The sequence below is a fragment of the Gigantopelta aegis genome, chromosome 6 (genome assembly GCF_016097555.1).
Source record: "Gigantopelta aegis isolate Gae_Host chromosome 6, Gae_host_genome, whole genome shotgun sequence".
NCBI classification, from domain to species: Eukaryota; Metazoa; Mollusca; class Gastropoda; order Neomphalida; family Peltospiridae; genus Gigantopelta; species Gigantopelta aegis.
The window spans coordinates 77,533,855-77,547,958 of record NC_054704.1 but is presented as its reverse complement, the minus strand read 5'-3'; the positions used below and the strand labels follow the sequence as shown (position 1 = coordinate 77,547,958).

Here is a 14,104-nt window from a genome sequence, read left to right as displayed (position 1 = left end):
ACTAATGCGGGGTATCCCCAAAAATGGAACTACAATTTTCAACAAAAATGACGGTTGCTATTAAAAACATTAATTAATCTCTTAAATAATATGTGAACCCCCCATTTTCTTGCAGGTAGATTAGATGTGAGGTGCCACACTTTTTATTGCTGTACTTCCTGGGTGTGTTGATACGCTGCTTATATCAGTTTTATTAGTAAACGTTAACATTATCGGCAATATGAATTGATTTGGTCTATTAGAACTATTACGTTTACGCATCACGGATTGCAGACACATGGAATTTGCGCCTTACTAGGAAAAAAATTGTGTAATTGCACAAAACTGTTTTACACTGGCTAATAACTAGCGTCCGCGGTTTTAAACCCTGGCCTGTAATTTTGCAGGTTCATAATGAACCAATAACTGTTGAAGCAGTGAGCAAATATAAAAGCATAATTTACTGAGTTTTAATATTAAAGGGTTATATTTTTTGCGATGAGTTGATAACTGTACAAACAAGATTCTACGAATCATTAATGACTCATGGTAGATTATTATCATAACGAGCGAAGTAATTGCGATATCAAAATAATGATTTCTATCATGCAACTGCCTGTGATGACCAGTCGTCTCCATGCTGCAACCATGGGCTGTTTAAGTGCCGAAGCCGTGGGGAGTCGAAAGATCCCAAATATCACGAAGAAAACCCAAAATTTGTGAATAATGTATAAGCTAGTTACGTCATTACCGACACCCCAACCCCGGTTCTTTTATTTGTGCATCTCCTAAAATATTAAAGGGACAGACCCCAGTTTCAACCCGTGAAAATTAACACTAAACCTGTAACACATTTCGATAAAGTTACAAATGAGTGAAACGTGAGTCTGTTACTTTGAAATGATGAAATACCCTCTAAAAATAGACTAAAACTTGACTCATAACTGTTACTTCTAAGACGCACGAGCGTTTTTAAAAATATGATAAATATAGGTTATGACATTAAAAATACCAGGATGACCAGAAACACTTCCAATGTAGGGAAATAGATAATCTAAACAATAAAATCTAAGTATAAAATATGATTTCAGTTATCCAAAACGGCTCTAATAGTCAAAAATATGCTTTAGTGATTAAAAATTAGGGTATGTCCCTTTAAGTCTAGATAGATTCGGCACAGAGTTGTAATTTCCGTAAATTGTTAAGAGGCTGTAAACACTTCTCCAGTTACTCTCTCGCCAATAATGAATTTGACAGTTAAAAAGCAGAGCAGACGAGAACTTGAACTTCGTGGAAGTATAATATTACAAAGATGATTGATGAGCCATGCAGAGACAGTATTATTTTGGATGCAAGAAAAGATGAAACCGCCCAGGCAGTGTTATAGGCAAATTGGACTTTTGACACATGACCTCGCAATCCTGTGTTCACAATCTAGTTCCCAGACATGCTTCAGATTTGCGATATCGACTAGCATGCACTCTCCCCATTATTGGGTATGACTCAACAGGTCTGAGAACCATTAATCTAGTCTTGACGCCAATATCTTACTCTTCTTCACAGATAAAAACAGTATTGATTTCCGTTCACGGTTGTTACAAGAAAAAAAACTAAAGTGCAGCGTACTGTTAATATACAGGATATGGTGCACAAGAATCTTGGCTAACTGTTGATGATGGCAACAGACGCCAGTGACCACGGACGCCAATGACATATTAGCAAGACTAACGTAGCATGAGTCTGAGCAGACGTACCATAAGGTAATTCTTCTAGATCACGGATCATCGTGGCAATATTCGAGCCGTTTACACAATTACATCTTATTAAAGCGTCGATGATTTATATCTAGCGTTCAGTGCATCAATACATCTGCATCTGGTGACACTTTTATTGCTTTCTCTTTTGGAGAACACACCATTAATTTAATGAGCGTAGCAATGACTTTCTTTACAGTTGCAGAAAGCCACGGATTCGTGCACTTGGTCGTACAAATGGAGCATGCTTAGTCGATACATCAAAATGATTGTACTAATCCGCTACAATTAGAGAAATCAAAAGGATAAAACCAACGCATTCGTGTGGGCGGGATGTAGTCAAGTGGTAAAGCGCTCGCATGATGCGCGGTCGGTTTGGGATCGATCCCCGTCGATGGCCCATTAGGCTATTTCTCGTTCCAGCCAGTGCATCACGACTGGTATATCAAAGGTCATGGTATGTGCTATCCTGCCTGTGATGATGATGCATATAAAAAATCCCTTGCTACTAATGGAAACATGTAGCGGGTTTCCTCTCTAAAACTATATGTCAAAATTACTAAATGTTTGATATCCAATAGCCGATGATTAATAAATCAATGTGATCTAGTGGTGCCGTTAAACAAAACAAACTCCATATATATATATATATATATATATATATATATATATATATATATATATATATATATATATATATATATATATCCGTACATCATTGTATCTACACAATTCTATGGGATCTTTTTAAAACACACACACACACAAAAGCACATAATATGACAGTAAAATCATAGCCTGCATCATTTCATTCTATGTTGCGGTAACAAGATTCATGTAGCCATTATCAAGCCAGATGGTTAGTGTCTCCTGTCCGCTCAGTGGTGTCAGTAACAATTATATGCCTCAACAGACGTTACACTAGTTATCTAACGTTTATTTTAAATAATAATACATGTTTTTTGTTCGTACTGTAGTGTCTCCAAGCATTCGTTCATTTATTTAAGCATTAATTAATTCATTCATTCATTCATTCATTCTTTTTATTTTAAATTAGTAATTCAGCCTCGTTTTAATGCTCTGGGTTTGTACTAACTCTAATGTAATGTATGTATCGTTATTCAAGAAATATAGAATGGATAGCACGCATTACAATCGTATTAGGTAGGTTGACCTGCAGGAAATATTTTAATCTAAATAATAGCACATTTCTTTCTTGTTGTTTCATAAGTGTTCATTGTAATCCAGAATTTAAGTCTGTTTATCCAGGCCTCATGCGAGAGCAAAATCATAGAGCGAAGTCATTTCTCTCTGAAACTTTAGAGAGGGCAAGTTTTTAACCACAGGGAGACTTGAATTTTCAATCCAAAAAATAAAATACGCAAAAAGAAATGATCTTAATGCAAGTTCAATGTATTTTCTGGTGGAGCATGACCCAAACTCTCTCAAAATATTCACTCGCCATAGTCTAGATCCCCAGTCCTCTACAATTTCCAGCACATTCGCCTGACAATACGCTTCAACGGTCAGTAGCACGTTTAGGCCTACAATTAAAATTATTTTTAAAAAATACAAAATACTAAAACAATTTCTTTTTAAATGTAGCCGACGCGGAAGACGCAATAAGGCTATGGAATGCCCTGGTTGCCTTACACCTCTCATTGTAATTTCTAAAAAAAACCACAAACAACCCACGTGGTAACGTACCTCCAGACGAGGAGCAGGATGGCGAAGGTGATGATGAGCAGGATGAAGATGACGAGCACGCCGATGATGACGGGGACGTGGTTGGTCTGAGGTGCTGTGGTAATGGCCCGGACTGAAAATACATGCGTCAGTAATACTAGAAAATACCCACTGTAGACGTTTTGTTATTCAAGTTAACTATCAAAATTTCTTATTGAGAGAGAGAGAGAGAGAGAGAGAGAGAGAGAGAGAGAGAGAGAGAGAGAAAAAAACTAGTATAAAGTGCTCATATACCGCTAGGGATTTGAACACGCCCATCCCGAGTCCGATCTCCAATAAGATCGGTGGCCTGACTTGGGACATATAATTTTTTAAGTATATAATATAGGGCCTACCTAATCTGTTTCCTGTAAAGCGTATTTGAAGCTATTACAAACACCAAGAATATAAGAAGCACGTTGAATTTGACAAAATAGATAATTTAAACAAGAAATTGTAATATGTAATTTAATGGTAAAAAAGCAGTAATAGATGAACATATTTAACACTACTAAATAACTAGATTTAATGTAAAATGTTTGTATATAAACAAAATTCAAATAATAATATACAGAATTGAAAAATAGATCTATTTAGTGCAAAGGCAGATTTTAAAATAATAAATTACGACATACCAACAACTGGTCTTTCTGCTCTAGAAAACGATCGTCTTTCGGTCTGCAAAAAACCGTTTTGAAATACATTACTAAAGATATTTAAAAATTGAAGCACAGGTCGAAAGCGGAAAATAGGATTATTGAATAAATGATATGGTAATTTATTTTGCAAAATGTGATGATGAGGACTTTGTATCAGGTAAGTCTGTGAAAGCAAGCAATGCTGTTAAAAATCTGACGTTTTCAATCAAGTATAACACAGACGTTTTGGCGCCAATTATGAGTACGATAACGGCATTGCTGTAAATCGTTTACACTATAGGGTTGCAAACGAATCATTGCGCATTTAGGGGGGCTGGAGGGGTTGATTTGCCCGAAATTTTACCCACATAAAAACTGCCCGAATTCCCCCCACTGTTTTGCGCGAATTTGGGGGGGGGGCAATTGCCCCCCCCCCCCCCCCCCCCTGCATTTTGTACATGGCTTGCAACTAATTTTGCGGATAGAATGAAAAAAATACATGGTATAAAGGTCTTAGGTTAGCACATTTTCCCCGTATATCTCTATAATTTTTGCCCGAATTTTAGGACTTGCTCCAGCACTGGAGTACAGTCCTCCCCAACCCCCGTCCCGTCTCGTACGATCATGCATAGACAGACGTGCGCTACTACAACAGCTTGCTCTGATCGCGCACGTTATATTATTCCAAATCCAAGTTCAAGATAACTGTGTGTGGATGGTGCCAAAACATCGCTAATTTCCGATGTACACCACTTTCTAGAACTGGTTTCCATGGTTATACAACTCCAAAATCCAGAATCATTGGCTTAATAAAGTCTCATCCAAACAAATATGCAGTAAAGAATTTGGCTACAATTTTAAGTAGAGACTTTAAAATTATATACACATAGGACTGGATCATGTTTTGTCATGTAAAATGTGTACAACAACGCTGGCAATATTTCACTCACCCCATCAACTTTGGAAAAAGCTCCAAACCAGATATTGTATGTTTGGTCCCTCTCTAGCGGAGCGTTGTAGAATCCCCCGTACGTCTTGTTATCCCCCACCACGAACTTTCCGTTCACGCGGTCCCGATCGAGCTGGGCGGTGATGTACGCCCTGGACCCCTGTCGGGCCGCCCTGTGGAAGTCGTCACCTATCTTGGTGATACTCTGGGGCGCCTCACGCTTGTGTTTACCGTCTGCTATTTTCTCAACAATAACTCGATAGAAGCTGTAAAAATTACAAAATAAAAGACATAAAATATATTCAAAATACTCCCCCACTAAAACGAAGCAATTCAGGATCAATTTGTAAATGAAGTGGCAATGAGAAGATCATTTGGTCTAGACAGATGCAGATTTTCAATATAGCACAACATCATCCATTCAAAATAAATAAGTGTGAACAGTTTCAGGGTTTTGTAATAAAACAATTTTCAGAAGTCATTTAAGTATGACTGTCAATGGCATTCATTGGAGCATATGACTAGAGCATTGCGGCAGTTTGCCGCATGGCTGGCGTTAAAGTCAAGCCATGATGTCCGTTTTTGCTCAATTTATGGTACCGACATTTTGGGATGTTTTTCCATATTATTGATACTGTTACGATAAGTCGACATATAACTGAAACTATTATTTATGTAAAAAAAAACACCACAGTAAGCTTGTTAAAAAAAATTGTGCGGAGTATATGTCACTTACTGTCCTCCTACACTGTGGTTTTACATAATTGTATAAATAATATTTGCATATACTTAACTTTCTGACACCCAATAGCCGATGTGTATTTTTGTGCTGGGGTGTCGTTAAAAATGCATTCATTCATTCATTCATTCATTCTACAGTGATTCGTGGGAACACATCATTACGACCTTGTGAAAACGTCCTTGAAAGTAACAATAGTTGTTTTTCTTTCAGACTATCTTTATTACCTAGAATTGCGAAATGGAACACACGTTTTTAGTAATAATATTTTCTCTAGAAGAATAGAATAAACAAACGAAAATGAAACAGATCTGTTTCATACAATGTTTTAAAGGACATACCTTTTGTTATTTAGAAGTATTTATTTACCTGACAGTTTTGTCTTCAGTGTCCTTCAGGTCCAGGGTTACTGTATGATCAGAAACACCGACTATGACCGGCTCAATGGGCGTTTCGGGATCTGTTCATAAAAATAACATCAATGTTAAAATAATATCACTATACTATCAGGCAACTTCTACAGAACGTTCATACCAAAACACAGTTAAAATTGTCAACTAATTAATTATTTAGAAACTAAAAACTGTTGTTAAAAAAAACAGTTTTGAAAATAATTCAGATATCTCTAATAGAATATAATTGTTAAAATATTAATTATTTTCGTATTCATGTGAATTTTTCGAAGTTTACCGTCGGTGCGTTCTCAAATACTCTAAACCAATGCACAGACAGCATCAACCGTTTAATATTAAAATAACTATCTTCGAGTTTTTAATGAGGATAAATTGTATGTGAAATTTGCAGAGATTTTGAGTTTTTTAATGTAAAAATAATCAGGGCTAGTGAATAGATATAAAAGCAAAATTAGGTAATTTCATTGGGTGTATTTTATTTAATTCATGTACATTATTTACGCAATAGGATATTCTTTGAATGCAACTAATGGATGTAAACATATATTCACACCTGTTGCTTCTGTCCAAACCACAACTTTTGTTTGTGATCCGGACCCCTTGCTGGTACTAGCATTGATCGAGCATGCGTATTGGGTCGCCGGAAGTAGTCCATTCATAGTGACTTCGTACACGTCAGCAGGTAATTTGACTTCCTTTGCACGTTGTGGAAATGCATTTTTATTGAGACTTTTCATTGGCTCACAAGAAACCTGAAACACAATGTGATGTGGGTATTTTTACAGAGCAAAGTAAATAGTATAGTCAAACCTATGTTAAACAGCCACCAAAGGCAAACAAATTCAATCTAATTAAAATTAGCTCCACTATTACATGTGGATCTAAAGACAGCCAGTTGGAGCTCATGTCCACCAATCAAAACCTTACTTGCAGAATCCTGCCAGTGATTTAAAACTAACAACACTGCGTAGTCCCCAATGTCCAGGTAACATTTCGTCTGTAAATAATAATTTAAATATTGACGAATCACACTTCGCCTTTTATAACGTTATTTGGGAGCATACAAATTCTAAAAATATCGGGCGAGTCTATTTTAGTGGCCGCAGTACAGCGAACCATACCAATACGTTATCAGTCTTCAATTTTACATTAAAAGTTATTTATTTATTTATAAAATTAAAAAAACCTAAATCAGTCTTCAGTTTTACATTACAAATTATTTATTTTATAAAATAAAACATGTTTTAAGGCATTCGTAATTCACACGAAACATGTCGTATACCCTCAAGATAATTCGGAATGTTTTCAAATTATTTTTAAATCACTGGCAGGATTCTGCAAGTAAGGTTTTGATTGGTGGACATGAGCTCCAACTGGCTGTCTTTAGATCCACATGTAATAGTGGAGCTAATTTTAATTAGATTGTAACAAATTTGGCCTCTTAACACAGGTGTGTTTTTTAGTACAGGTCGCCTCTAGAGCGGTTTTGGCTGTATTCATTCAGACACTATAATATATGCCGATTTCTTTACATTTTTTTTTTTTTTTTTTTCTAAATAATCTTTTATTATTGTCTTGTTGTGATCTTGCGAATATGGTGAGGCTACCAAAGTTGACCGTCTGTCCGTCCATATGTCTGTCAAACCGTTTGTCTGTCCGTCTGTCGATGCTAACATAGGTTTATTAATATTTTGTTGATTTATGCATGAAAATCAATTTAATTTATTGATACCAAAGATATCACATTGTTAATATTTGGTTATTATGTTTTTGGAGCTATAAAGGAACCACGAAATAACGCAAAATCTCCGTTATGGAGCTATACACTTACTGTGAAGTACAGCAAGATCTCCGTTATGGAGCTATAAACTTACCGTGAAGTACAATAAAATTTCCATTGTGGATTTATAAACATACCTAGAAGTACAACAAAATCTTCATTATGGCTTTATCAGCTTACCGTGAAGTACACAAAATCTCCGTTATCAAGCTATAAACGTACCGTGAAGTGCAACAAATCTCCGTTCATATACTTCGGTTTGTCCCAGCGTAGACGGATGGAGTTGATACTGCGTGTAGTATTTCTCAAATCCGGCACCGGACCGGGTACTGACAGAGAGATAAAATAGAAATAGTTATGGGTTATTAAAATGCTACGAGCATCATGGCGCGTGTGCAGACTGGGTAAGGAAGGTCCGAAACTTCTCCCTGCTACAAGCGAATATTCGTCTTCCTTTATTTCAATGTATTTTTAAGAGCATGACCCGACCCACTAAATATTTCGCTCATCACAGTCTAGATCCCCTCCACCCCCACCCCTTCTCCACACTGCATAATTTCCTGTAAACGTCCACGAGCATGGTTTGAATATTAAAATGTATTATGGATATATGTTTAATCTTAACACAAGTGTTTGATTGAAAATGTATCATTCAAATATTAAACATATGTAAATAAGTCTGGAATTAATTAGTTTTTACTATGGAACTCGTTTCCTTGTGTTCCCTTGTGTGTAGGCCTAAGGTTAACAATCCAGACATAAAGTCTGCAAAAGCAAACCATGTGAGTTGAACACTACTGCTGTGATCTTACCACTTTCTTCAGTCTTTGTGGTCAGAATGGGGGTGGGTTCTCCCGGACCAGCGCTGTTTACCGCTTGGACCTGAAGACAAAACATTAAAAACATCTCTCATCAGAATGTTAAAAACGTCCTAACAACTCCCGAAATAAAAACAAACGTTTGCTTTGTTTAACGACCCCACTAGAGCACATTGTTTTATTAATCATGCAATCGGCTATTGGGTGTCAGACATTTGGTAATTTCAACATATAGTTTTAGAGAGGAAACCCGATACATGTTTTTGTTCTATTAGTAGCAAGGGATCTTTTATATGCAAAAGAGTAACACATACCACGGACTTTGATATACCAGTTGTGGTGCACTGGCTGGAATCGTAAAATAGCCAAATGGGCCCATCGACGGGGATCGATCCCAGATTGACCGCCCATCACGCGGGCGCTTTACTACTGGGCTACGTCTCCCACCCCGCGGAATCAGGTCCAGATCAACGTTTGTCTGTGTGCCTTCACAATAAGCTATTAAAATTTGCGTTGGGTAAAGTGCGCAGACAGTCTTCCAAGGTCTCACAATTCGGGCAGGATATCGCTGAGTGCTAGAGTGTAGAGCTTGATGTGCGATGGTTCGTAGGATAGATAGCCCACAATGGAATCGGCTTTTTCTACCAGCACCAACCAATGCCCCATAACTGGTACATCAAAGCCTATGGTTTGTATTGCCCTGTCTATGGGGAAATGCATATAAAAGGTCGCTAGCTGCTTTTTGAATAACCTGTGTGGTGGTAGCGGGTTTCCTCAATATATCTAACGATCACTGACAAAATAACCTGTGTGGTGGTAGCGGGTTTCCTCAATATATCTAACGATCACTGACAAAATAACCTGTGTGGTGGTAGCGGGTTTCCTCAATATATCTAACGATCACTGACAAAATAACCTGTGTGGTGGTAGCGGGTTTCCTCAATATATCTAACGATCACTGACAAAATAACCTGTGTGGTGGTGGCGGGTTTCCTCAATATATCTAACGATCACTGACAAAATAACCTGTGTGGTGGTAGCGGGTTTCCTCAATATATCTAACGATCACTGACAAAATAACCTGGGCCTAATTCACTAAACACTCGCAACTTTGCGATCTCGCAGTGCAGTGCTAAACGACTTGCAAAGAGGATGCTTTGTCAAACAGAGCTTAAGAGACCTTTGTGAATTAGGCCCCTGATATTTTTTTTCAAGTAGCCGTAGTTTAAAATGTGCTGAGGTATCATCAAACAAATATTAATTTCCTTTGATTCGCATGACAGTATACTTCAGTATAAATTGGCTATAAGCAGGAACATAAGTAAAATAATAATCATCATTATTCTTTTTTTTCTGCACCATCTAGTTATAAAGCGGATCCCAGTAGTGTATTATAGATCACGCCAACATCGTTTTCCTATGAATATATAAAAGTAACGACCACTGCGCTTAACTCTGTAGATTAAACCATTCGTCTGGTCCTGATATATATAATCCCTCAGTTACACCTACAGCTCCCTAGATGAGAAACCAGACTTAAGTAATGGAAAACGTAATAACTGAGCGGAATTTCATCTATCGCAAAATGCAAAGTCAAGTGTTATTTAGCATTAGTACATGAAGTATTCGACCCGCTCCTGTGACGTGAAAGAATTGCGTCTATAACACTAACAGATATTCAGCTTGGGACCTCGAGGAATTGCATCCATAACATTGGCAGATATTTAACTGTCTGGATCTGACGCGGGGAAAGAGAATTATACACAGATGCACACACTCCCGCACGGACGTTAACCCCTCGAGTGGCGTGTGACTGATGAAATTAGGAAAACTAACGACAGCTGACGTTGATTTAAGTATGAGAGGATCCCAGTGGTAGGTACAAGTGTTGTGGGTTTCTCTACCAATCAGCCAGTAAACGAGGTAGCGGTGGTATGATTTATACCGACGTCGACGGCGGTCGTAACCGTACACAGATCGTTATCACAGCTACGGTTTCGACATGGGGATCAGTCTAATCGCCGGACCGACACTGGTACGGGTCACGTGTGACAAGTGAAACTGATATCACTGCCTCAAATCAAATAAGACTTCACCTTTTATCAGTGCATATGCATTAGATGCAGGGTATTTCTCTTAACACCACATGCATGCACCAAACTGTTCAATCCAATCAAATAAGTCCTTACAATGAACAAATGTATGATCCAGTCAAATAATTCGTTACAGTCACAATCGCAATAGTATGTGAGAGAGAAAGTATAAACGCGTACTCTAATTGTTTTTTGTTTCATCCACCACTTTTATACATTGTTAAGCTCGTTTTAAAAGTTATAGAATAATTAACAATTAATAATGAAATACATGTTAACATCATCTAGATTGGCAACATTATTTGGAGGATATAAATAACTCCACGGAACAAAACGGTGTTGATCTATATTAAATAATTTATAAAAATTCGCAATATTATTACTGCGGCTTTCATCGTCGTCCGCCTTGTTCTACAAACCAGGTATTCTGTCTTAATACTGGTGTTGTTGTTTTTTTCTTCTCATTTCTTGCAATTTGCATCGCTTAGCTTTTGTAAGATTAGGTTGATAACAGTTAACGAGCTTTTGTCGATTAAGAAGGGTCTGGCTAAAGATGATGCTAATTCCATAATCTTTTGTTAGGGGTGTAATCTGGTAACTTCGGATAGTGTGATTGTAATGCCTTAAAGGGACATTCCTGAGTTTGCTGCATTGTAAGATATTTCCGACTAATAAAATATTTCTACAATTAAACTTACATATTAAATATATTTTCTGGTTTAGAGTATCAGTGTCTGTATATTCAATGTGTTTCTGGTCGTCTTAATATTTGTAAGAAGCCCAAACTGGATTTTGTCTTCAAATAATTTCGTACGTACGAAAAAATTATATTTTAGGAAATAAAATGAAATTTAACATAGTACAGATATTAGACCGATCAGAAACACGTGTAATATACAGCCACTAATATTTTAAGCAGAAAAATATATTTGATATGTAATTACATTCGTTAAAAAGTCTTTGTTAGTCGATAACATCTTAAAAATTGCAGCAAACTCAAGAAAGTCCCTTTAATATTACCATAACGACAGATACAAATTTGTGCACAATACCTGAACTTGGTAATCCGTGTGGGGACGTAATCCTGTCAGGGTAAATTCCACAAAGGGTAAAGTCGTTCGCCATTCCACCCCTTTGGCAATAGTGGACACGCCTTCCCAGAACATGATGCGGTAGAGAGTGATGTTCCCATTGGTTGGGTCTGGACGATTCCATGACATAGTCAGTGATGTAGGAGTCTGGCGCCGAAGTGAGAAATTGGTTGGAGATCCTGGTGCTGTTGAACACAATACACATGGTTTTATAATAGGTATACCACAACGCGACATATTGACAGACACTAGGTTTTATAATAGGTATACCACAACGCTACATATTGACAGACACAAGGTTTTATAATAGGTATACCACAACGCTACATATTGACAGACACTAGGTTTTATAATAGGTATACCACAACGCTACATATTGACAGACACTAGGTTTTATAATAGGTATACCACAACGCTACATATTGACAGACACATGGTTTTATAATAGGTATACCACAACGCTACATATTGACAGACACTAGGTTTTATAATAGGTATACCGCACCGCAACGCGACATATTGACAGACACTAGGTTTTATAATAGGTATACCGCAACGCTACATATTGACAGACACTAGGTTTTATAATAGGTATACCGCAACGCTACATATTGACAGACACTAGGTTTTATAATAGGTATACAGCAACGCTACATATTGACAGACACTAGGTTTTATAATAGGTATACCGCAACGCGACATATTGACAGACACTAGGTTTTATAATAGGTATACCGCAATGCTACATATTGACGGACACTAGGTTTTATAATAGGTATACCGCAACGCGATATATTGACAGACACTAGGTTTTATAATAGGTATACCGCAACGCTACATATTGACAGACACTAGGTTTTATAATAGGTATACCGCAACGCGACATATTGACAGACACTAGGTTTTATAATAGGTATACCGCAATGCTACATATTGACGGACACTAGGTTTTATAATAGGTATACCGCAACGCCACATATTGATAGAGACACATGGTTTTATAATAGGTATACCGCAACGCCACATATTGACAGACACTAGGTTTTATAATAGGTATACCGCAACGCTACATATTGACAGACACATGGTTTTATAATAGGTATACCGCAACGCTACATATTGACAGACACATGGTTTTATAATAGGTATACCGCAACGCTACATATTGACAGACACTAGGTTTTATAATAGGTATACCGCAACGCTACATATTGACAGACACATGGTTTTATAATAGGTATACCGCAACGCTACATATTGACAGACACATGGTTTTATAATAGGTATACCGCAACGCTACATATTGACAGACACTAGGTTTTATAATAGGTATACCGCAACGCTACATATTGACAGACACTAGGTTTTATAATAGGTATACCGCAACGCTACATATTGACAGACACATGGTTTTATAATAGGTATACCGCAACGCGACATATTGACAGACACTAGGTTTTATAATAGGTATACCACAACGCGACATATTGACAGACACTAGGTTTTATAATAGGTATACCACAACGCTACATATTGACACACACATGGTTTTATAATAGGTATACCACAACGCTACATATTGACAGACACTAGGTTTTATAATAGGTATACCACAACGCTACATATTGACAGACACTAGGTTTTATAATAGGTATACCACAACGCTACATATTGACAGACACTAGGTTTTATAATAGGTATACCACAACGCTACATATTGAAAGACACATGGTTTTATAATAGGTATACCACAACGCCACATATTGACAGACACATGGTTTTATAATAGGTATACCACAACGCTACATATTGACAGACACTAGGTTTTATAATAGGTATACCACAACGCCACATATCGACAGACACATGGTTTTATAATAGGTATACCACAACGCCACATATCGACAGACACATGGTTTTATAATAGGTATACCACAACGCCACATATCGACAGACACTAGGTTTTATAATAGGTATACCACAACGCTACATATTCTTCCCTATTAAAGTGACAGACACAAGGTTTTATAATAGGTATACCACAACGCTACATATTCTTCCCTATTAGAGTGACAGACAGTAGGTTTTATAATAGGTATACCACAACGCTACATATTCTTCCCTA

At 37.2% G+C, this 14,104-nt stretch overlaps 1 protein-coding gene across 3 annotated transcripts in view; it reads right to left on the bottom strand.

Moving 5' to 3' along the window:
- The window catches only part of LOC121375621 (receptor-type tyrosine-protein phosphatase T-like), a 139,406-nt gene that overhangs the window by 36,843 nt on the left and 88,459 nt on the right, over window positions 1–14,104 (bottom strand). For all 3 annotated transcript variants that reach the window (XM_041503164.1, XM_041503166.1, XM_041503165.1), the window contains 8 exons: window positions 11,941–12,164; window positions 8,790–8,859; window positions 8,200–8,306; window positions 6,751–6,949; window positions 6,154–6,244; window positions 5,047–5,311; window positions 4,094–4,136; window positions 3,441–3,552 (listed from right to left, as the gene is read on the bottom strand). In XM_041503164.1, coding sequence (XP_041359098.1) covers window positions 3,441–3,552; window positions 4,094–4,136; window positions 5,047–5,311; window positions 6,154–6,244; window positions 6,751–6,949; window positions 8,200–8,306; window positions 8,790–8,859; window positions 11,941–12,164 — 1,111 coding nt within the window. The remainder of the gene's footprint in view (window positions 1–3,440; window positions 3,553–4,093; window positions 4,137–5,046; window positions 5,312–6,153; window positions 6,245–6,750; window positions 6,950–8,199; window positions 8,307–8,789; window positions 8,860–11,940; window positions 12,165–14,104) is intronic.